The 22,192-nt window shown below is 39.6% G+C and overlaps 1 protein-coding gene across 1 annotated transcript; it reads left to right on the top strand.

Moving 5' to 3' along the window:
• The first annotated feature begins 162 nt into the window (after positions 1-162).
• Positions 163-21,775, top strand: igf3 (insulin-like growth factor 3). The gene is made up of 4 exons (XM_036129965.1): positions 163-2,259; positions 3,743-3,887; positions 20,395-20,591; positions 20,688-21,775. Exons 1-4 carry the CDS (start codon positions 2,215-2,217, stop codon positions 20,874-20,876), a joined length of 576 nt encoding a protein of 191 aa, XP_035985858.1. The 5' UTR covers positions 163-2,214; the 3' UTR covers positions 20,877-21,775.
• Positions 21,776-22,192: the final 417 nt, after the last annotated feature.

Genomic DNA, 22,192 nt, shown 5'->3' with positions numbered 1-22,192 from the left:
GAGCCCGTGCTGAGGGTGATGACATCAGAGCTGGTCTGTCAGACCCGGACCGACAGTGCTCAGGAGGTGAGGAAGTGGTGAAGGGGTGTGCTGAAGCCCAGATGTTCCAGTTTTTCCACCAGATGCTGTGGGATTGAACGCTGAAGTCCAGGAACATGCTCAAAGGGGGCGGTGCCCGGGCTTGGAACCCGTTAATAACTGCTTGCAGTTCTAGTTATTATTGTTATTATTATTCTGATCAGTAGAGCAGAGGAAGGCTTTTTACTCATAACTCAACCTTTTATATTTTGTAACAGTTTGGCATTTGGTCACACATCATCTGCAAAGTCCCACAAACACACAGCTCCATCTGGAAGTCAAAGCTGCTTAAATATAAATAGATGAAGTCTGAGTGGCTTCCTTCACCTATATTATGTCTAAAAGCTGCAACGTGGTTAGGGCCAAAGTGTTCCAAACCAAACTAAGAATTACATTTATTATCAACAAATCCAATTAAAGTTTCTGTTACAAGCTGTCACCATTGTTGCGTCTAAAACATTTTATCATGCAGTGCTGCTCCTTATTATGAGCGGGAATGCGCTGCTGTTACATTACAGCCACCAGGGGGAGTAGTGTCACTTCTGTTAAAAAACACCACAAAGCCTCATTCAGCAGATCCAAAGTGTGTCATATGACTTTAAATAACTAAATGGTTGGACGGCAGGTCTTACGTCGGAGGATGTGGAGACAGAACAGACAGAAGTCTGGTTCTTCAGAGCCTCTATGTAAAGCTGCTGCTATTCTCATGTTAAAAATGGGTGTAAGATCTGGTCCACATCTCAGTTTTGTTCCTCCGGTTGTTGTTCTTACATACTAACAAACAGAACTAATTTCCTTTATACTTTCTTTGCAATCTTTCAGTGGTACTCATCATTAGTTTTTCAAGCTCTTCGAATTTCTTTTTGCATTTTAACTGCTTCTTGCACTAATTTTATCTCCAGTCCTTTTTACAACCATTTTACAAATCACTGCAGTGTATTTGTAAAGGACTAGACAGTGGACAAGAGAGGAAACAGAAACATGACAATTAATCTATCCCTTGCAAAAGATCAGAACAGAGCCTCCTGTGTAGATGAGGAATGAGGAAGAAAATCTAGCAAATAACCTGACAGGTTCTGAGAAATTATCCATCCCTCTGTTGAAAGATTAAATGGCAAGTTTTCAGCTAACAGCTCTGTTGGACCTGAACTCCTTTTTTTCTCTGTCAAACAGTTTTACTTGGAATTTTCATAACATGCATATTTACAAGTTGAATATGGTGAATGATAAGCACTAACTTAAAGCTTGTTTTGATTTATGAAGAAGACACAGAGTGTCTGTGACTAAAGATCTTGTTTGGAATAGGACTATCTGCTAATTTGCCTGTTTTTATAGCTGAAGCACTTGCGTTTATGTCTAAATGGTTAAAAAATCAGACTGAGGGGACTAAAAAATCCTTCAATCCAGGTATTGAACTGAAAATTAGTAAAAAGTAGCTAAAGTCCAATGAAAAACTTTGACAGATATTCAAAAAGTCTGAATAACTGTTGATCAAGACCACTTGTGCAAGGACTGCTGGGTTGGTATCTGGATCAGGACTTTTGCACAATGCATTGTTTTTGTTATAGACTTTAAAAATACTGTTTGTAGTTGTAATCACTGAACTGCATGTATGAGTTTGGTGGTCATCCTCCTGAATATTTGCTGCTGCTGTTCTCACACTGAGGGTATCCTTCAGATGGTAAATTAAAAGCCTTTCTCTTAACTTGAACGGAGGTGAGAAAGAAAAGAAATTTTATGTTTTTTTTGAAAGAGGGCATGTTATGTTTGTTGTGCAAGAAAAGCAACAGCTCTTCTTTAAATTCTTGAAAGCAAACAGGATATGTAAGATATGGAATCTGTCTGTATAACACAAAACCTGGACGGCTATGAGCACCAGAGGTATTCTACCAGAAAACGGACGGAACTGACTGACTCCTTTGTGCTCTCACTCTGATACTGGAGAAAATGAATCCTTTTTGTGCCTTGTTACACGACAGTGATATGGCACAGTAAATAATTTGATAGTAGTTTGGGATGAGATCCGAGCATCAAACTACGTCAGAAGTGAAGGAGGGGCATTGCAGCTGCTGATGTCCCTTCCAGCTCCCTCAGTATAAGTTTGCAGATCTGCCGAGGTCCTTCCACTCAGACAGGATGCACCCATCATGTTGCCGCACTACCACAACACTTACACTCAAGGTAAGCTGCCTCTGCTCCGCTGCTTTTTTGCTGTAAAAGAGAAATGGGTCAACAAAGCTACTTAACCAGTCAGGTTCTCTACTTATGATGTTAACCTCTCCTTGCTGCAAAAACATCAATGTTTAACTCAATCATTTGGTGGAAGAACAAGCAAAGTTAAACTTTTAAAATTGCAACGATGAGAGACGGTTTGGATCCACTGAGAGATTATCACTGGTTTGCTGCAGCTGCTGATAGGAAATTGAATTACCCCTACCTGCAGGACATGTCATATGAGATATGAAAAAACAAAAACAAGACAACAATAAATGAACAATAAATGGAGGAATTACATAATTTAGAAAACTAGCATAAAACAGGGAAGATGATACGTTTTCAAGAGCTTCAGTTCAAGCTTGTTTGATCAAATCAAAAAGAGAAAGAATGAAAACAAAAGCATTTTTTACAGAACACCCTTTGATCCAACTTTTGAAATGAATTTAATCTATCTGGTTTGGAAATTGAGTGTAAATTGGCTGCTGTAGAAACATTTTGATCCATTTGGAAAGTTTGGGCTGAAAATTAAGTTGTGGTTATTTCTGATTTCTTTAATGCCAAACAGAAAATATTAACATCTTAGTATCATTCCTTGTTTACATATCAAATTATTGATGTGAGATAAGAAACTTCATAAAGATGCTGTCTTCTGTGATATTCCAAGTCATTGTTATTGATCATTGTTCTTCTTCTGAAGAGGTTTTTACTCCGCTGGCAAGTTGGAAGTTAATTTTAAGATTACATCCATAACTCTAAACCCCATGATCTCCTTTCTGTAAAACATCACAAAGTGCTTTCTTTTGTAAATTTTACACATCTACACATATTGATGATGAGAGTGAATTAAGATTATTTATAGACCCACGAGTGTTTAAAACTTTCCACACAGCGAGCTCTAATTTATACGGTCACTCATGGGGCAGAAAACAGTTTCAAGTCCTTGGAAATAATCTATTGAGGATCCTGGGAGAATAAGAAGATGCAGTTAGTTTGCACTTCAACAGAATTAAATGTCTGTGCTGCCAATTTTGGGCACGTGTTTAATGGAAGTCATTGTATCATTTCTAATCTATAGATACCATGTATCTGCTGTGTTACTCTGCTGTAGAATCAAAAATATAATCCCTGTCTCTGTAACAGTTTAAGGACACATAAATTGGTGCTTCTATTTATAGAAATAAAAGCTTGTAGGTAAAGCATTACGAATTTAATAGAAAAACTATCAGGGTTCCAGACCTAAAACCACAAAAAATTAAACTGTTAAGATCTGAGTGTCCTTGGGGAGTCACAAGCTTAGGCTAATACAAATTAGCATGACATCAATTAGTGTTCTTATTCCTTAGAGTTCTGGAATTTTCAGACCCACTCCACCTCCCTCTCGCTTGGTCCTGGTTAAATCAGTCTTAACTGCATCAGTACAAGCTGAATGATTTTTCTCTGTTTTTAGGTGTTGTGTGTTCGGATCTGTGTGTTCTACAGCAGCATGTGTCTGGCATGTTGGCCCCTCTCATTGGAGGCCGCCCAACTTCGCTGTGGCTCTGAGCTGCTCAGTGACCTCTTATTTGTCTGCGGGGACCGTGGAATCTATCTAGGTGAGTCTTTCTGTTTGTGTCTACTTGTTTCTCTCTGGTTTTGTGGTTTTGTTTTTTGCAGTTTAGTATGGTCACAGTCAGTTATGCTGCTGCAAACATGATGAATTACATCTCAAATTTGCTGCACAATAATGTGCTGAAAACTAGTCGACCCAGTGCAAAATTCAAGGAACTGTATTAATCTGTCTCTTGTTTCTGTTTGACAAAACAAATTTACTCAATAGAAAGATTATTTTCATTAAATTTGTCATCTTGTTTTCAAGAGGGTTTAACAGAAACAACATAACAAAAGTAAGTGAAATCGAAGGTTGCCAAGAAAATGAATAAAAAATATATAAAATACTTTTTTAAAAGTAAATTTTATGTTAGGGAAAAATCAATAAACAATTTTAAAAACTGGGGAAGACTCTTCTGTCAGAAGAGGATTGAGATTCCAATTTCTGTAAGAACCCATGGGGCAAAGAACTTTAATCCCATGCAGATTACATCCAATTAAGTGTAAACATGCTAAAATGTCACAAATAAACAGTGATAAACACATAGTTTAAGACAGAGACACATTTTTCTACTAGATATTTGACATTTTGTCTCAAATTATTTGTTAGTATCCTGTATATTCAGTGTGGGACCACAGTGGCTGACTCCGTTTTAATTGTCTGATGCATCATGTTTTTCTGCAAGTCAATTACACTGATATGTGAGCAAAGAGAGGATGACAACTATTGCCAGTCAAATGATTGTTCTAAAAATTAGTTTCTGACTGGAAATAATTGATATATCACTTGAAAATTACAAGTACATTTTATTTACATCCTGTGAAACAAAAGAAAATGTTTGTAAAGAAAACGGATCTTAAAAGTTAAAGATGTAAATTTAAGATCCATCGGTAGGTTTTGTGTTGATCCAATTGAAATGCAGACTTTTAGTTTTAGTTTAGTTAAAATAATATTCAAATCTGTATAAAATAAATGCTGAGAAGGTTATTTTACACTCCAGTCAACACTATTCACTGTTTTGGTAATTTTCACAATGTCCAGATAAAACCACTCATGTAACTCGGAGGCAGTTGTCAGCCCAACAACATAAACACGACCCTGCAGCATCCACTTCCTATTAGGAACACTGTCTCTCAGTGAGACAGGAAATCATTTGCCTTCTGCGTTGATGTCAGGTTGCATTGTTTATAATGCTCTATCATCTCTACTGTGATGCACTCAAAATTACCCAGAAGCCCTTTCACCGGATTACCTTTCACCCTGCTGTGACCAAGGCCACTTTCTGCATCTGCTATCAGACTGATGGCAATCCACCACCACAGCAGCGGACACTTTAGAACACTGTGTTTCAGTGTGTGATAGCCTTGTTGTTTAAGCAGTGGTTATCTGAGAGCAGCTCAGTTTTCCAACTAAAAACAAAGCAAAGGTGCAGAGGGGGAGGAGGAGGATAAAGCTTCTACCAGAGTATCAATGTGCACCATGATGCTTTTACAGTCAGAAGAAGAGGCCTTTGTAGTCAACAATAAGGATTTCCACCCTGTATTTTGTTGCGTTATATCATTCTGCTCATGGTCTTGAAGTTGACAGCTCAGTGTACAGCAAAGAATCCTTCTGATTCAATCTGCATGCCGTAACAATAAGTTTAGTGTCAAGTTCTACCAAAATTCTACAGAGATTTCTGTATAAAATCAGGTTTATTCATTGCTGTAAGGGAAAGAAAGTGCCAGTACTTCCCTAATGCCATACAAACGGAAAGCATTTGCGCTTAGTGCACACTTCTGGTCTTACAGTTCTGCCCTCACCTGTCAGTGGATAACCAGCTTCCAGACTTACCACCACCAGCAGGTGAGGCTGGGGAGCATTTACTCCCAGCCACTGATGGCCAAGAAACACCTGGAAATAAACCTGCTAAATACAAATGATGGACTTTGCATGGACTGGGGGGCCACCTGTCCCTGCTGTACCCTGCTGCTCATTGACCACTGCAGACAGCCACCAGTCCTTATTCCCAAGATCTAGTCAAGATGTAATGGTTGTAGAAAATAAATTAATCGATGAATGAATGGAACTGAACTGAACTCTGGTGAAAGTTGATTGAGTTTGCAAGTTAGTAGCATAAAATTGAAGGTCATTCAGGACTAGTTTTTACTCTATTAGTCTGAGCTAACCCCTAGTTTGGCTTGCTAATTTTTTACATCTGTTATAGATAAGTATCATCTGCATAACAAGATAACTTTATCCATTCCAGTCTAATTTTGTTTACTCAATGGCAGCATATATGAAATCAACATGACTTGTTCCAAACACAGAACCCTGTGTAATCCTATTATTTATTGTTAAAGGAGACGGCTACAAATCTAACTCCTCCCGGCCAGTATGTGGCACACCCTAGCCTGCTCTCGTTCACATCTTTACTGTGCCAGCTGGTTGCCGGGTCCTTGGTTAGCATTAACAAACACTTAATTTACCTGTACAGAAAGAAAGCGACAACCTCCGCATGGCTTCTGAGCCCCTTCGCTTCCTTAAAGGAACAATAAGCAGTGTTGAGCACGTTACTTTGAAAAAGTAATTAGTTCTAGTTACTAGTTACTTCTCCCAAAAAGTAACTGAGTTAGTAACTGAGTTACTCCACTATAAAAGTAAGTAGTTACCAGTAAAAGTAACAATTGCGTTACTTTTTCGTTCCCCCCCCCCCCCCCGGCCCCCACCTTCTCAGACCTTGTTTCATAAGCTAAATGTGCACGACAGTGCACAACAATAAAGACAAGTACCTCCTGGACAGAGGTTTGCTGATGAATGTACTCTATTAGTTTTATTATTTGTTCTAACAGGACTGGAAAAAAATATTTTCATCCTTAATTATATGGTGAATGTTGTTATACATATAATCTTGCACTAAACATTTGTTTTATTAGAAAGTAAAATTATCGATTGAGATTGTAGCGCCTTCTGGTGTACACATCATAAACTAGAGAAGACCTCGTCATTATAGCAACCGCATTGTTTATTTTTTACAAATAACCGAACAGAGAATAGAACAAAGAATACACATAAAGCCAAGCATACCTTATTAAAATACATTTATTAAGCACAAAATACATACATATGCAAATCAAATAAATTATTTAAAAAAAAACCTGAAGAATATTCTAAATCAAATAGGTTTCTATACGCCTATACGTCTATATGTGTTTATAGCTGGGGCTCTTATGTACTTTAAGAAATGATTTATATATTTTTATTTCCCTAACCACAACTGGGAAACATTTTTGCTATAAAAATAAATAAATAAACAATGTATTTTTTTATGTATTTCTGTTGTTTAATTGTTACAATATGCAATATTGATGCAAATACAAAGATATACAAAAAGAAACCAACGCCTTGAAAAACTACAAAAGAATAAAAAAGTAAGAAAAACAAAATATTTCCTACCGGAAGTTATTCTGTTCGCGCACGCACAAATGAGCTGATGGAACACCCGCCACTGTGAATGCGGAAACACACACCTACCCAATTTCTCTGATTAGCTGAAGACGTAATCTTACTATATCAGCCAATAATTGCTCAGAGGTAGTGATGGGTCGATGAGGTGTCATGAAGCGTTTCGACACATTGCCAAACTGTATTGATACTGTGCCGATACTGTGTCACTGAATACTGACACCTGCTGGACCTTAAAAATCCCTACAGGCAACCTAGTTGACAGAGTTAACTGACACTGATTTGATGACCTAGTATACACAATATTTACAATGTAAGTTATTGTATGTGGCATATTATTATTTTATATTACCATTTGAATTTAAAATATATTTGATTTTTTTTAGATACAGTCAATAAATAATGTGAATCTGTATCATAACGTAATAACCTCTAAGTAAACATGTTGTGAATGAGGATGCTTGTGGACTGGCTTTTTTATTTATTTTTTTTACAAATTTTTTGCTGCCATGTCCTTTCAATGTGGTGAAAACAGCTTTAATTCTCCATCACATAACTTTCATATCGCACATGCATTGACTTTTTCAACAATTTTCTCTTGCTGTTTTCAGCAGCAATGGCATTGTTTCTTATGGTTTAATTTTGTCCATATGCCTTCTTTAAAGATTTCTAATTCTACTCGCAGGACATGCGCACTTCCAAGCTTATTTCCTGTCATTGCCATGGTGAATCACGTTATTTGCGTTCCAGTGATTTTTTTTTTTTATGCTCATGCTCACGTTCAATGGTTGATCGGGCGCTGTGTTTAGTTACCTGACTAATATCATCTGTTCTAAAATCGGACGTGCTGAGTATGACAAAGGGAGGAAGAACTACTCAGAGTAGCAGCTTTTTACTCAGTGTAGATCAGCCGTTTTGTCTGAAACGACGCTCAGAACAAAGACGCACAGCGCAACCTGCCCAACCATAAAGGCGTCTGCCCAACCCATCAATCAGTGGTGCGCTTCGATCAGCACCTGGCGCTCACAGAGCCGGGCCGTGGTACACCATCACACCAGAGTTGCAAAATGGTTAAAAAAAATTTGGTTTATTATTATTTTGTTTACAGTTCAGCTTGGATTTTATTTACTGCGTAGTATAGCTTTTCTGTGCATGCTGAATCCAGGTGCTTTGCGCAAATGCACACGCGCGCAGTATAGAGGGAACTGAAACAGTTTGGCGCGTCAGTCAGTTCGAAACAGTTTCTGTATCGGTCACGTGATTTTCCCATAGTGATATGCGCATCGACACAGGTTTTGCTCTACGAGCTTGTGTTGCCGGACCCATCACTACTGAGAGGTTATCTCATCCTCCCTTCTCTCATGACAACATGCGCACGAGTCCTATCATGAAGTGAAAAAAAAAGTTAATTGTACGACTTGAGTAACGTGCAGTAACGGGGTGTCGGCAATGATAACGGCGTTATAGTGACAGTCAAAGTAATTAGTTAGTTTACTCGTTACTGAAAAACGTAACGGCGTTAGTAACGCCGTTTATTTCAACGCCGTTATTCCCATCACTGACAATAAGTAAGAATTGTACTGTACAATTAAGCAAAAACATTTGCATTTGTCACTCGGGATGGAAGTAACTTTCCTTATAAATAATCAGTCCTCTCCCTGAACAATGTCTTAGTCAAGTTTTTCCTCTTTCAAAATTAGAGGTACAATCTGGAACTTCTTCGTGCATTGTGTAGCCCGTGTTTACTTCCTGGTTCCTGAGCCAATTATGAACATAAACATGTAAGTGCAGGAGGACACACATGTAGCTGCTACTATCACCATCTGTTTTATAAGAATCCAGGATTTCATCTTTGAAAGAAAGAAGAACAGCAAGAAGTGCCTTGACCTTTGTAACTTGTTTATGTTTGCTTTTATTTTCACTTGATACCGTGATTGTCTAAAACCAACCTTTGGTAGGCACTAGGTGTCCCTTCGCCCAGTCATCTCGGAGAGTTCAGCTGAATGTCCCTCCTTTCCCTGAATGGAAAGAGAGCAAGCTCAGATTCATAATGTGCAGAGCGGGAGCAAGGTCAGATTCATAATGTGCAGAATGGAGGGTGCCGCACATTATAAATATGACTGGTTAGGTTACAATTCAATTTTATTTATATAGCGCCAATTCACAACATATGTCATCTATAGGCACTTTACAAAGTCAAATTCAATCAAATCATACAGATTTGTCAAAAAGTCTCTACTATCTAAGTAAACGCAGTAGATTGCATCAAGTCTTGAGTAGCATTCACTCCTCATGAAAGGTTGGTAGAGCCACAGTAGACAGTCGTCTGCAGTGTCAATGGCTTTGCAGCAATATCTCATACTGAGCATGCATGAAGCGGCAGTGGAGAGGAAAACTCCCCTTTAACAGGCAGGAAAACCTCCAGCCGAACCAGGCTCACTGTGAATGGCCATCTGCCTCAACCAACTGAGGTTTGGGGAGGCAATTTAATTAAATTAAATTTTATTTATATAACCCCAATTCAGACAGAGCAGAGAGACGAAAAGCAAAGATCACACATTGATCCAGGAATCCTTTTATGTTATATGGTAATAGCAGGTGATCTGTCTTCCCTGGATGATGTCACAGCTAACAGAACACCAGACCATGTGTACCTACTATGAAGAAAAAAATGACAGAGACCAAAAAGTTAAAAGTTGAAATAACAACAAACAATGCAAATTGGAGAACAGTAGGAGAACTCAGCAGAGTGAGAAAAATAGACCATGATATGGTGGCCGACAGGTGCAAACGCCCTGCAACTTCAGAAAACACGTGCAAATAGGCAAAAGACGAGCAAATTAAGAAACCAACTTCATCAATTTGACAACACCTGTGCGGCATTCAGCAAACGCGCTGCATATACATAAACGCGATGCAAAAAGAAAACCAACTTCATCAATTTGACAACACCTGTGCGGCATTCAGCAAACGCGCTGCATTCAGCAAACGCGCTGCATACACATAAACGCGATGCAAAAAGAAAACCAACTTCATCAATTTGACAACACCTGTGCGGCATTCAGCAAACGCTGCATATACATAAACGCGATTCAAAAAGAAAACAAACTTCATCAATTTGACAACACCTGTGCGGCATTCAGCAAACGCGCTGCATAATCACACAACACAACCAAATACAAAACGCGCTGCATAAATAATCCACAACGGAAGTGCTCCAGGCCTTTAGGGGGAGCACTAAGTGTTAAAATGAATACTAACCTTGTCCGTTTCTTAATTCACGAGAGCGCGAGTCCGTACTCGGGTTCTCGTCAAGCCCGGTCTGGGCAAGAACACAGGAAGATCAGACTTGACGAGAACGCAAGCACGCAGCACGTATTGTGTATTGGAACAGAAGTATACTCGTGTACTCGTGACGTCATCACACCCACAGCTCTTGAGCATTTCTTTAACATTCAAAACTATTTATACACTACACCATCATATCTTATTGAAAACGTTTTTTTTTTATTAATTTCTAAAAAGTCTAAAAAATATCTAAAATTGCAGAACTGTGGGTATAAAACCAGCAATAGCGGGAATTTATTTGTTTGGAGTTGTAATTGTTGTAGTTGTAGAGGCGATTTAATTTTTTTTTTTTTTAAATCAGCACTTTGTAGAAACAAAATTAGCTATACGAGCAATATTGCTGTTGCTTCGGTCATTGGTCAGCTTTACCAGCAGGCTGAAGAGGAGGTGGCGCAATTAAGGAGGCAAATCCGAGCAAGGAGAAGATTGATGCGGCAGAGGCTCAGAAGGCAGGCTTTGCTCACCCATCTATTGCCAACTGGTAGACATTTTAAGATTGACAGCCTATTTCCTACTTTTATCTTTAAAAAACATTGAGGATGGTATTAAAATTGTGATCAGGTAGAAATTGTGACTGTTTTTCTATAAATAATTAAAATGAAGACTCAATTTTAACATTAGAAGCAGTATGACAGTAGAGTTAAGCTACTTTATTGCACCTACTGACCTTCACAGCATTGATCATTAAGAAAGGGAAAAAAAAACATATTTTTTTTGTCTGCCCACCTTTACAGTGATTAATCTATAAATTATGTGCAGTTAGTTCAGCCCATTTTTTCAGTGAAATGGTAAAAATCCCAGAGAAGAGAAGCCATTTGCTACATTTACTATACATTTTACCTTTTCTTTCTTGAGAACTATAATAATCTGCATGTTAAGCAGGTATAGTTTTATGCTGTGAAAAGGTGACAACTGAAAAAAACAATTATGGTAACATTTGGCATTTTTTATTTACAGGAAGAAACACAAACAAAATATGTGAGGATAAACACCTCTGTGCCAATCCTCCAAATATTTTTCAATGAAGGGGACCTGAAACCAGCCTTCTAGCTAAACAGGGCCACCATCGTCCTCCTCCTTCAGCTGCTGCCCATCCATGAAGGCCCATGGATGGCCACAGGAGATAGAGGTGCTGGTGACCCTCTGCTGGCTGGCCTGCGGTGCATCCTATAGGGAAACAGCTTGCCAGTAAGATCTCTTACCTTCTTGTCCTTAAATAGAGCCAACAATGACACACAATTGATACATAGATTATATTAATTGGACAGAAGATTAAGACATATCAGCATATTACCTAAATTACAAGTTAATTTTATATTTGGTACAGGTCAAGGGGAGGCACGTAACAACAGACACCACACCAAGGTGAGAAAATCGTTGAGCGCGCCTTTGGTGATCTGAAGACACGGTGGCGTTCCATCTTCTTAAGGGCGCTGGAGGTCCGCCTGACGTTTTCCCCAAAAGTAATCGCCGCTTGCTGCATCCTCCACAGTATTTGTATAGAGGCAGGGGACCAGCTTGACTTGTAGGATGAGGAGGTCGACCCAGAAGAGGATGACCATCCGGCGGCTGAAGACAGGGAGCGGCTCCAGCTGGCTGCATGTTTAAGTTGACATAACTACACCTGACCTAACGTAGATCAGTTGGAGGCATGTATGCATGCTGCTTCATTTCATTTTTTTCACTACCTGTAAAAATACATTAAATAATCAGTAAATTAATTTCCATTCCCACTATTTTTAATTGTAAGTTTATAGGCGTTGTCTAAGATCTTAATGAGTTATTTCTTTGTTTTAAACCATGTTAGTAACTGTTAATTTGTTGAATATATTACACCTTCATTCTGTTCCAAAGATAAAACATTTGTATAAAATAAATGTCTGTTATTTTCATATACTATTATTACTATTGTTTTATTTCCCTCTTTCTCCTCTCAATTATTCGTGTCCTTACTCAGAAGAAACTCAGATAGGAAAAACATTTGTAGATTTTATTTATTTATTAATTTTATATGCTGCTGTCGTCCTTGGGATACATTTACAATTTATTCCAACAAGTATTGAGTTAATAAAGCAACACGCGTCAGTCAGATAAATACAAAACAAATAAATCATAACCAGCGGTACTACGCACACTACTTGGCCGACAGAAGTGTATTAAAAACAGACTAACATCAGCCCTGGCTGTGGGTTGCCCTCGGAGGTCTGCGGGTCACTGTTCCGCTCAACGTCGGACGTTTTATAAAAATTATGCACTAACTCTGTAAACGGGCCACATAGGGAAGCTTAAAAGTATAATGTTCTCGCCTCAAACGATCTTAAAACGTACTTTAAATAACAACAGCAACAGAAAAGGGAATTTTTAACTTACCGCTGTGAGCTCTGTTTGCGCTGTCTCGAATCAAGCTGCGGCCGCGGTGCATTCTGGGCAAGCGGTCAGTCTGAAGAACGCACAAGTTCAGTGGGGTCTAAAATCAGCTGTTCCACTTAGTGTTCCCCCTAGAGGCCTGGAGCACTTCCGTTGTGGATTATTTATGCAGCGCGTTTGCTGAACGCCGCACAGGTGTTGTCAAGTTGATGAAGTTGGTTTTCTTTTTGAATCGTGTTTATAGATATGCAGCGCATTTGCTGAATGCCGCTGTTGTGCAATTATACACTGTTAAAGTTATTTAATGTTTCATAAATAACCCTCTGTCTGTTAAGTATTGTCTGGAAATGATCCGCTCTTAAACTGATATCAAGACAACGGTTGAAAGGGATGAACTCGAGCACTAGCGATCTTTTAACAGCAAAACCTGCACACACATAGAATAAAGGAGTGACACTTCTTTTCAAGTTCAAGAATTTAATAACAGAAATAAAATGAACATCCAGAGAACATCACTATGTAATGCTGTTTACCTGAATTAACACAATATTTCGATTAATAAATCCTCTCTACTAGGCTAGTGAAACTTAACTAAACTACCAAGCAAAATGAAGATAAAAAGAAGCTAAGCTAAGGAACTATTTACATGCAAAACAAACAAAAGACAATCAAAAGTGGTTGATCATAATCAGAATACTTCAGTGAATCCTGGTTCACTGCAGATCTGATTAACAAAAACATGGAATGGAGTTAAAAACATCTGCCATGTCTTTCAATCCATTCACAATGCAAAGCCCAAGTCAAACAAAACATTATTTGTTGAAATAATATTCTGAGGACTGTTTGTCCGGTAAAATCATTTAATTCAGAATCGCTTGCCTTTGTTTATGCGATTTTACCTCCAGCCGCTAGGGGTCGCTACAGCGATCGTCGCTAACCTGGTTAAAATATAGTTATCAAAATTGTCTTGAAAACCGGCATTAATATACCATATTGACTCGGGAATAAGGCTCATAACACCATCGGAGGATGGCGGCGCAGAACAGTTATGCTTTATGCTTTAAAACCAGCTACTTTTGAAATGTCCGAGACCGGATGTTAGCAAGGCTAATATCCTGTTAGCTAGCGGACGCTCGGCGTTAACAAATGAAAGCTTTTGCTTTAATTTTAGTCATATTGAGTGGCTGGATAACATAAACATTAATGTCCCATCAATGTATGAAACCCTTGTGGAGGTAACCTTTCTGGTAAAACCTTAAAACGCACTCAACAGTGACATGGTATCAAATGCTAGCAATGCTATATTGTTAGCCTTTTGTTCAACACGCCAGGTGTACAACGGTTTACAAATCGTTTCCCAATAAACCTTTTTACTTCACCCTCAGCCCGCTGCCCAAACCTGTCCTTATCAGTTCTGTTCAGTTTGGCCATTCACGGAAGGGGCATTGAAGGAGGAAGTTGTTGGTTTCTTCTTGGCAGGCTAGCGTTAGCCTTGCAGCAACATGTGGCTAACGGCGTGGTCTGGATAGCTTGGAGGCCACGTTCTTTGACCGGGATGCAGTCCGATGAGCAGGGGTTTTCCTTTAGAATTCAGCCTTCAGCTCCCTGGGTGTTCACTTCCCTGTACAGGCTGAGGACAAATACACAGAGTTGTTTCACATGCAGGGATCTTTGCTCCTGCATCTGATTGTGGGTTAAGACAGCAACTTAGCTCTGTATTTGGCCGGACATGTTCGTCCGGATTCAGTCAGGTCCTCTGCTGAAGCAGGCAGCCGGGTCTAGCAGACCCTGGATCAAGCGTGGCTGCTCCGGGAATCTCCCTCAGCTGCTGGCTGGTGTGTCGGTGAGGCCTGACCAGGCCTCATGGTCCAGGCCTTCTTTCAGGCCTGTGTATGGCTCCTGCAGGGCCCTCTGTCACATGGCTGCGAAGAAAGGAGCCCCCCTCCTTGGGAGCTGGTCATCTCTTGAGGAGCATGTGGAGAAGTCGAGAGCAGAGAGACGGAGAGAGGCGAAAGAGAGGGGCTGTGGCTTTTGTCTGTAAGGAGGTGGTCACAGCTGACCTCCTGCCGAGAAGAAGGGCCCTCAGTAGGAGAGAGAGAAGAATAGAGGCCGTCCTTCCGGTCATGTCTGCAGCAGGACAGAATTCTTTTTGTCACCTCTTCCTTATTGTTCAGGATCCAATCTGAGATCACTATCATGGCATAACACCATAGGTGTTGTCAAATTGATGAAGTTGGTTTTCTTTTTTAATTGCGTTTATGTATATGCAGCGCGTTTGCTGAATGCCGCAAAGGTGTTGTCAAATTGATGAAGTTGGTTTCTTAATTTGCTCGTCTTTTGCCTATTTGCACGTGTTTTCTGAAGTTGCAGGGCGTTTGCACCTGTCGGCCACCGTACCATGATGTCCTCCAGTAGCCTAAGCCTATAGCAGCATAACTATAGAGATAGCTCAGGGTAACCTAAACCAATCGACCTATAAGCTTTGTCAAAAAGGAAAGCCTAGTCTTAAAAGTAGAAAGGGTGTCTGCCTCATGGACCAAAACTGGGAGTTGGTTCCACAGGAGAGGAGCCTGATAGCTAAAGGATCTGCCTCCCATTCTACTTTTAGAGACTCTAGGAACCACCAGCAGACCTGCAGCCTGAGAGCGAAGTGCTCTGTTAGGAACATACGGGGTAATCAGAGCTCTGATATATGATGGAGCTTGATTATTAAGGGCTTTATATGTTAAACGAAGAATTCTAAATTCTATTCTTGATTTAACAGGAAGGCAATGAAGGGAATCTAAAATTGAAGAAATATGATCCTTCTTGTTGTATTTTCATCAGAACTCTTGCTGGAGCATTTTGGATCAGTTGAAGACTTTGAACTGCATTTTGTGGACTTCCTGATCGTAAAGAATTACAATAGTCCAGCCTTGAGGTAACAAATGCATCGACTAGTTTTTCAGCATCACCCCTGGACAGAATGTTTCTAATTTTGGCGATATTCCTGAGGTGAAAAAAGGAAACTCTGGAAACCTGTTTAATATGGGATTTAAATGACATGTCTTGGTCGAAAATAACACCAAGGTTTTTTACTTTATTACCAGAGGCCAAATTAATGCCATCCAGATTAAGGGATTGATTAGGAAGTTTATTTTTTGAGGACTCTGGTCCAAAGATTACAACTTCTGTCTTGTCAGAATTTAAGTGCAGGAAATTTAAAGTCATTCAGCTTTTGATGTCATCAAGACATGTCTGCAGTCGAAGTAACTGATTGGATTCGTCAGGATTTATGGATAAATATAGCTGAGTGTAATCAGCATAACAGTGGAAATTAATCCCATGCTGTCTGATAATTTTGCCGATCAGAAGCATATATATATAGTAAAGAGAATTGGTCCAAGGACTGAACCCTGTGGTACTCCACAGGTGACCCTGGAGTTTGAGGAAGATTTATTATTAACATGAACAAACTGGAATCTGTCCGACAGATAAGATTTAAACCAGCCTAATGCTTTCCCCTTAATCCCTACAGTATGCTCAAGTCTTTGTGGGAGAATAGTCTGATCAACTGTGTTAAATGCAGCACTGAGATCTAACAGGACAAGTATAGACACAAGTCCATTATCTGAGGCCATGAGAATATCATTGGTGACCTTCACCAGAGCTGTTTCAGTGCTGTGATGAGCTCTGAAGCCTGACTGAAACTCCTCATGTAGGCAACATCTCATTGTAGATGTTCACAAAGTTGATTAGCAACTACTTTCTCAAGAATTTTAGATAAGAAAAGATTAGTTATAGGTCTGTAATTTACTAACTCATCTTGATCAAGAGATGGTTTCTTAAGTAAAGGTTAACAGCTACTTTAAAAGCCTGTGGTACATATCCATTTACCAAGGATAGATTAATCATGTCTATGATAGGGCCACTGATCAGAGGGAATATCTCTTTAAACAACTTGGTTAGGATCGGGTCTAACATACAGGTAGAAGGTTTAGATGAAGCTAAAATTTTAGATAGCTCAGAAAGCTCTACTGCTTCTAAACAGTTCAGACACTGCGAAGGTTCTAAAGATTCCTCCAACGCTGCCTCCCTTACTGAGGACGAGGTAATCAAGTTTGGGAGGATGCCAATTATTTTATTTTTAATGGAATCAATTTTATTTATGAAGAATCCCATAAAATCATTACTGCTAAGAGCTAAGGGAATGGATGGATCAACGGAGCTATGACTCTGTGTAAGTTTGGCAACTGTACTAAAGAGAAATCTAGGATTATTTTTGTTCTCCTCAATTAATGATGAAAATATGCTGCTCTAACTTTGTGAAGGGTCTAATTATACAACAATTGACTGTCCCTCCAGATTAGGTAGGATTCCTCTTGGTGTGTAGAGCGCCATTTTCTCTCCAATTTCCTAACATTGTGCTTCAAGGAACGCAGCTGTGAATTAAACCAGGGAGCCAGCTTTCTGTGAGTAATCTCCTTCTTTTACAAGGGAGCTACATTGTCTAATGCAGAACGCAATGACGAAGTCACACCGTTAACAAAGACATCTATTTGTGAATGGGAAGAAACAACATTGCTGCTATCTGCAGGGTATTTTTGCAATATTGACGATATTAAGAGGGGGACAGACTCTTTAAAGTTTGATGCAGCATTGTCCGATAAAGATCTACTATAATGGAACCCTCTATTGGGGGTGGAGAACTCAGTTAGATTAAACTCAAATGTTATTAAAATGATCAGATAGGACAGGGTTGTGAGGAAATACTGTAAATTCTTCACAATCAATGCCAATTGTCAGCACAAGGTCTTAAGTATGGAGCCAAGAGTGCATCGGTTTATGCACATATTGAGCAAAACCAATTGAATCTAGGATAGTTTTAAAGGCTACGCTAAGGTTATCACATTCTGTGTCAACATGAATGTTGAAACCCCCCACTATAATAACCTTGTCAGTGTTTATCACCAAATCAGATAAGAAGTCTGACAACTGATCCAAAAACTGAGAGTAAGGGCCCAGTGGACGATACAAAACAACAAACAGAAGAGGTTTTATTGCTTTGCAATTTGGATGAGGGAAACTGAGGGTTAAATGTTCAAAAAAACTGTAGTTATTAATTGGCCTGGGACTAATTAATAAATCAGACTGAAAGATGGTTTCCTCTCCTCCTCCTCTTCCCACAGATCTGGGAATGTGGAAATTTGAATAATTGGAGGGAGTTGACTCATTTATACTAACGTAGTCCTCTTGTAGTCAGGTTTCTGTGAGACAAAATAAATAAATCTGTTTATCAGAAATCAATTCATTAACTAACAAAGTCTTTGGAGGGAGAGACCTTATTTTTTATTTTTTTTTCCCCAGTGTCCTGTCTTGCAATATGGCAATAGGAATTGATGTCTCAATGCCAGATAGAGCTCGACAGATTTTGCTTTTACAAGTGGAGCAAACGGCTTTCGCCATAGTGCTCCACTTGATTTATGCTTGTAAATAGCTTTATTATGATTCCTGCAAGGAGAATTTCAAATTATATGGACATGACAATGGGAGAGTAAAGGAAGAACAAAAAGTGAAAGAAAAGAAAAAAAAGAGTAGAGGTGAAAGAAAGAGGATATAACAGGGAGAGAATGATAAAACCTTCTTTGTCTGCTCCATCACCTGGAAAGAGACACAAAAAGAACAGCACAACCAACAGACATAAAGCAACAGATACACTCAAATAACACCTAGATGCCATTGCTAAATCATATATATTATTATGTAAGCTGACATGTGTAATGTGATATTTGAAAAAAGAAAGTGAAAGAACATAAATAAATAAATAAATAAATTATAAGATTACTGTATATAAGTGAACACTTAATACCTGGGACCCAGCACCTGTGGGAGATGTGAAAGTGCACTAGTTTAGGTGAAGATTATCCAGAAATAGCTTGATAGTGATTGTGGAGAACCGAAGACCCACCTTCCCCGAGCACAGAGGCAGGCGTCAGGGGACCCGTAACCCCGGACTCCCAAAGGGGTCCCTAAAGCAGGTCGCCCAGGAGGGGCCGACACAGGATATCTGCAACCCCCCCCCCCCCAAGGAAGGAGCAGAGACGACCCCGAGGAAATCCCCCAGCCACCGCGGCATTGCGGTGGCTGGGGGATTTCCTCGGGGGAGACCTTATTTTTAATAGACCACATTTAACTGTTTTATTTTTTGCTTCAAGGTCAGCCATATTGATTTTTATTAGATTGTTATGATTTGTTCCTTTTAGATCAGTTTGTGATCTGTTAAGTTTTGGCCGTGGGAAAGACACCTTCTCAATAGGGTAATGGGTGGGTAACAGTACAGAATCTGCAGAGAGGTGTGTTAAACTATGGCTCTGCTTCCTGGTCTGGGCCCTGGGTTGTCAGCATTTAGGAGAACTAATAAATTCGGCGAGATTCCTAGAAAGAAGAGCTGCACCATCCAAAGTGGGGTGAATGCCGTCTCCCCTGATCAGACCAGGTTTTCCCCAGAAAGTTTGCCAGTTATCAATGTAGCCCACGTCGTTTTCTGGACACCACCTGGACAACCAGCGGTTGAATGATGACATTCGGCTAAACATGTCATCACTGGTCAGATCAGGCAGGGGACCAGAGAAAATTACAAAGTCCGACATTGTTTTAGCAAACTCACACACCGAAGCAACACCAACTTTGGTGACCTCTAATCGGCGTGACCGGGTGTCATTACCGCCAGCGTGAATAACAATTTTGCGGTATTTACACTTAGCCTTAGCAAGCAGTTTCAGGTAAGATTCTATGTCGCCCGTTCAGGCTCCTGGCAGGCATTTAACTATGGTCCCTGGGGTCTATAGTGCCACGTTTCTGACTATAGAGCTCCCAATAATTAGGGTCAGCTTCTCAGCGGCTGTGTCATTGAGTGGGGAAAATTTGTTAGAAACGCTGACGGGTTGGTGGTGACCTGGGGGCTGGAATCTAGAGCTATGCTTCCTACGAACTGTCACCCAGCCAGCCTGGTTACCCGGCTGCTGGGGTGCTTCTGAAGGACCACTACATAAAGTAACTCTATGTGGCTCCGCGCTAGCAAATCAGCTGGTTTTTCCATAGCACGGAGCCGGGTCTCCAATTCTAACACCCTCGCCTCCAAAGCTACAAAAACACTACATTTATTACAAGTATCATTCACCGTAGTTTACACCATGAAAACAGGAAGTGACACAATACGCCTTACCACAAACAGGAAGTGACGAGCATCCAACACTGTCCACCTCTGTGGAAGTTATGCAACTTCTAGACCTTGTTGGGAAGCTGAGAGGAGTGAATCTACATCAACATGTTGTTTCTATGTGAGCTTACATGTGGTACATCTCTCCCTTCAGGTAAAGGTTCCTGGTCCGGTTATGGTCCTCGGCCCAGGGGGAAGGGGATAGTAGACCAGTGCTGCAAATCCTCTGGCTGTGAACTTTACCATCTGGAGATGTATTGTGCCAAACCAAAAGCCAAGAAGCTAATTACAACTTCCACAACCACAACTTCAACCAAAGCAACACACACGACCACTCCCGTGCTAGACATGGTATGACTGATTTACTAAACTTTTTTATTATTTATTCTATTTTTTTCTTTATTTTTATGTTTTTCAATCATCTTCCAACATTGAACTGTCTTTTAGTTCGAAGCTGTGTTTCGGAAGAGATTCTTGGAGAACCTGGGAGCACCCAACAGCCCAAAAAGAGAAGCTTACAGAAAAAAACCTCTTTCATCATTTCCATGGAAAAGCAAAACTTCATCATCACACAGGAGACTAAGCATGCAGAATTCAACCAGCTGGCCTCTTTCAGTCTTAAGAAGTTCCATCTGAAGAGATGCATAAAGTTGATTTTTACTAGCTTCTAAATCTTTAGGACACTTTAAAATTGAAAGATTTGATGTCAACTTCTCTGGTAAAGTAAGGACCATTGCAGTCAGATAATAACCCTGGAGAACCTTTGAGTCAGCAGGTCTAGTGGGCTACAAACCCATTGGCAACTAAGACATCAGGACCAAGCATACCACTGAACTGCTTCCAGACCAGTAATCATGGAGCTCTCATTTTCTCTTAGACTTTTCGTCATTATTACACCAGAAGATGTCCTGGGACACCGTACTGATTTTTTTACTTTATTGTTTCCACCTTTCTGCATTCAGTATTTCTAGGTTTAAAGACTTAGTGGTGCGGATTTTCAGCTTCATGTGTGTGATGTCTGAGGCTCCAAATGCTCCTGCTCCTTCTAGCTCTGGAAAAGTTTCAAATCTGAGTTTTCACCCATGCTGTGCTATTTGTCCAGCTCATGTCCAACTGCTGTTTGCTCTGTAGGTTTGCACATGTTGAGTTACAGGCGAAGACCTGTCTAAGCCACTTTAGATTATATTTTTGGTAGCTTTTTTAGGTTTTCTGCTTTTCCTGTTTGTGACACACCTTGAATGTTAGTGGGTTACATAATTATGTGGGACTTTTTATGTTTTTAGCACTTTTTTGGTTTACTCCTATGCAAAGAGGTTTTTGTACTGACTGTTTTTTACCTTTATTTCAATTTAAGCATAAGCCTGTTTTGTATTAAAATGTTGCATTCACTTATTTATTTTACAATAACAAGAATGAAAATAATAGTTTAAATAAAATGTGTGTTTCTAAAGGATAATGGTGCAATTGTTTGTCACTTGGCTGTCCAAATCACCTGAGATTTCAGGCATGGATGACACAACACGTTCAGCACCACTTGACATAACATTTAACAGAATCATAAAAAGCTGGTTCATTGTGCTTTGGCATTGCAACCATAATCTGTCGCAAAGAAGAGGTCATCACAAGGTCAACTCTGCGTGGAGCAGCCTGATAAACTGAACTAGCATTGTTCAAAGATTAGTGAGCAGATCTACTCCTTTTCTAGTAGAAAGAATGTTTCTGCTCCACAGAAAGTATGAAAGTATGCTTTGATTTAACTTTTTATCTAAGTATTTTCCTTTTTGGTAAACTAAAGTAAAATAAAAACATTGATATAAATTGAATTTGTGAAAAATGTGTGCATTTTTCTGGCAAGATAATTCAACCATGACAACCCTTTGTCTTTTAAGTAAACTGATATGATAAAACAAACTTTAAACAAATGTAAATTGCCACACCTAAATCTAGTTTTT

The sequence above is a fragment of the Fundulus heteroclitus genome, unplaced genomic scaffold (genome assembly GCF_011125445.2).
Source record: "Fundulus heteroclitus isolate FHET01 unplaced genomic scaffold, MU-UCD_Fhet_4.1 scaffold_260, whole genome shotgun sequence".
Classification (NCBI taxonomy): Eukaryota; Metazoa; Chordata; class Actinopteri; order Cyprinodontiformes; family Fundulidae; genus Fundulus; species Fundulus heteroclitus.
The sequence above is the reverse complement of the archived record's forward strand: the minus strand, read 5'-3'. Positions and strand labels throughout refer to the sequence as shown.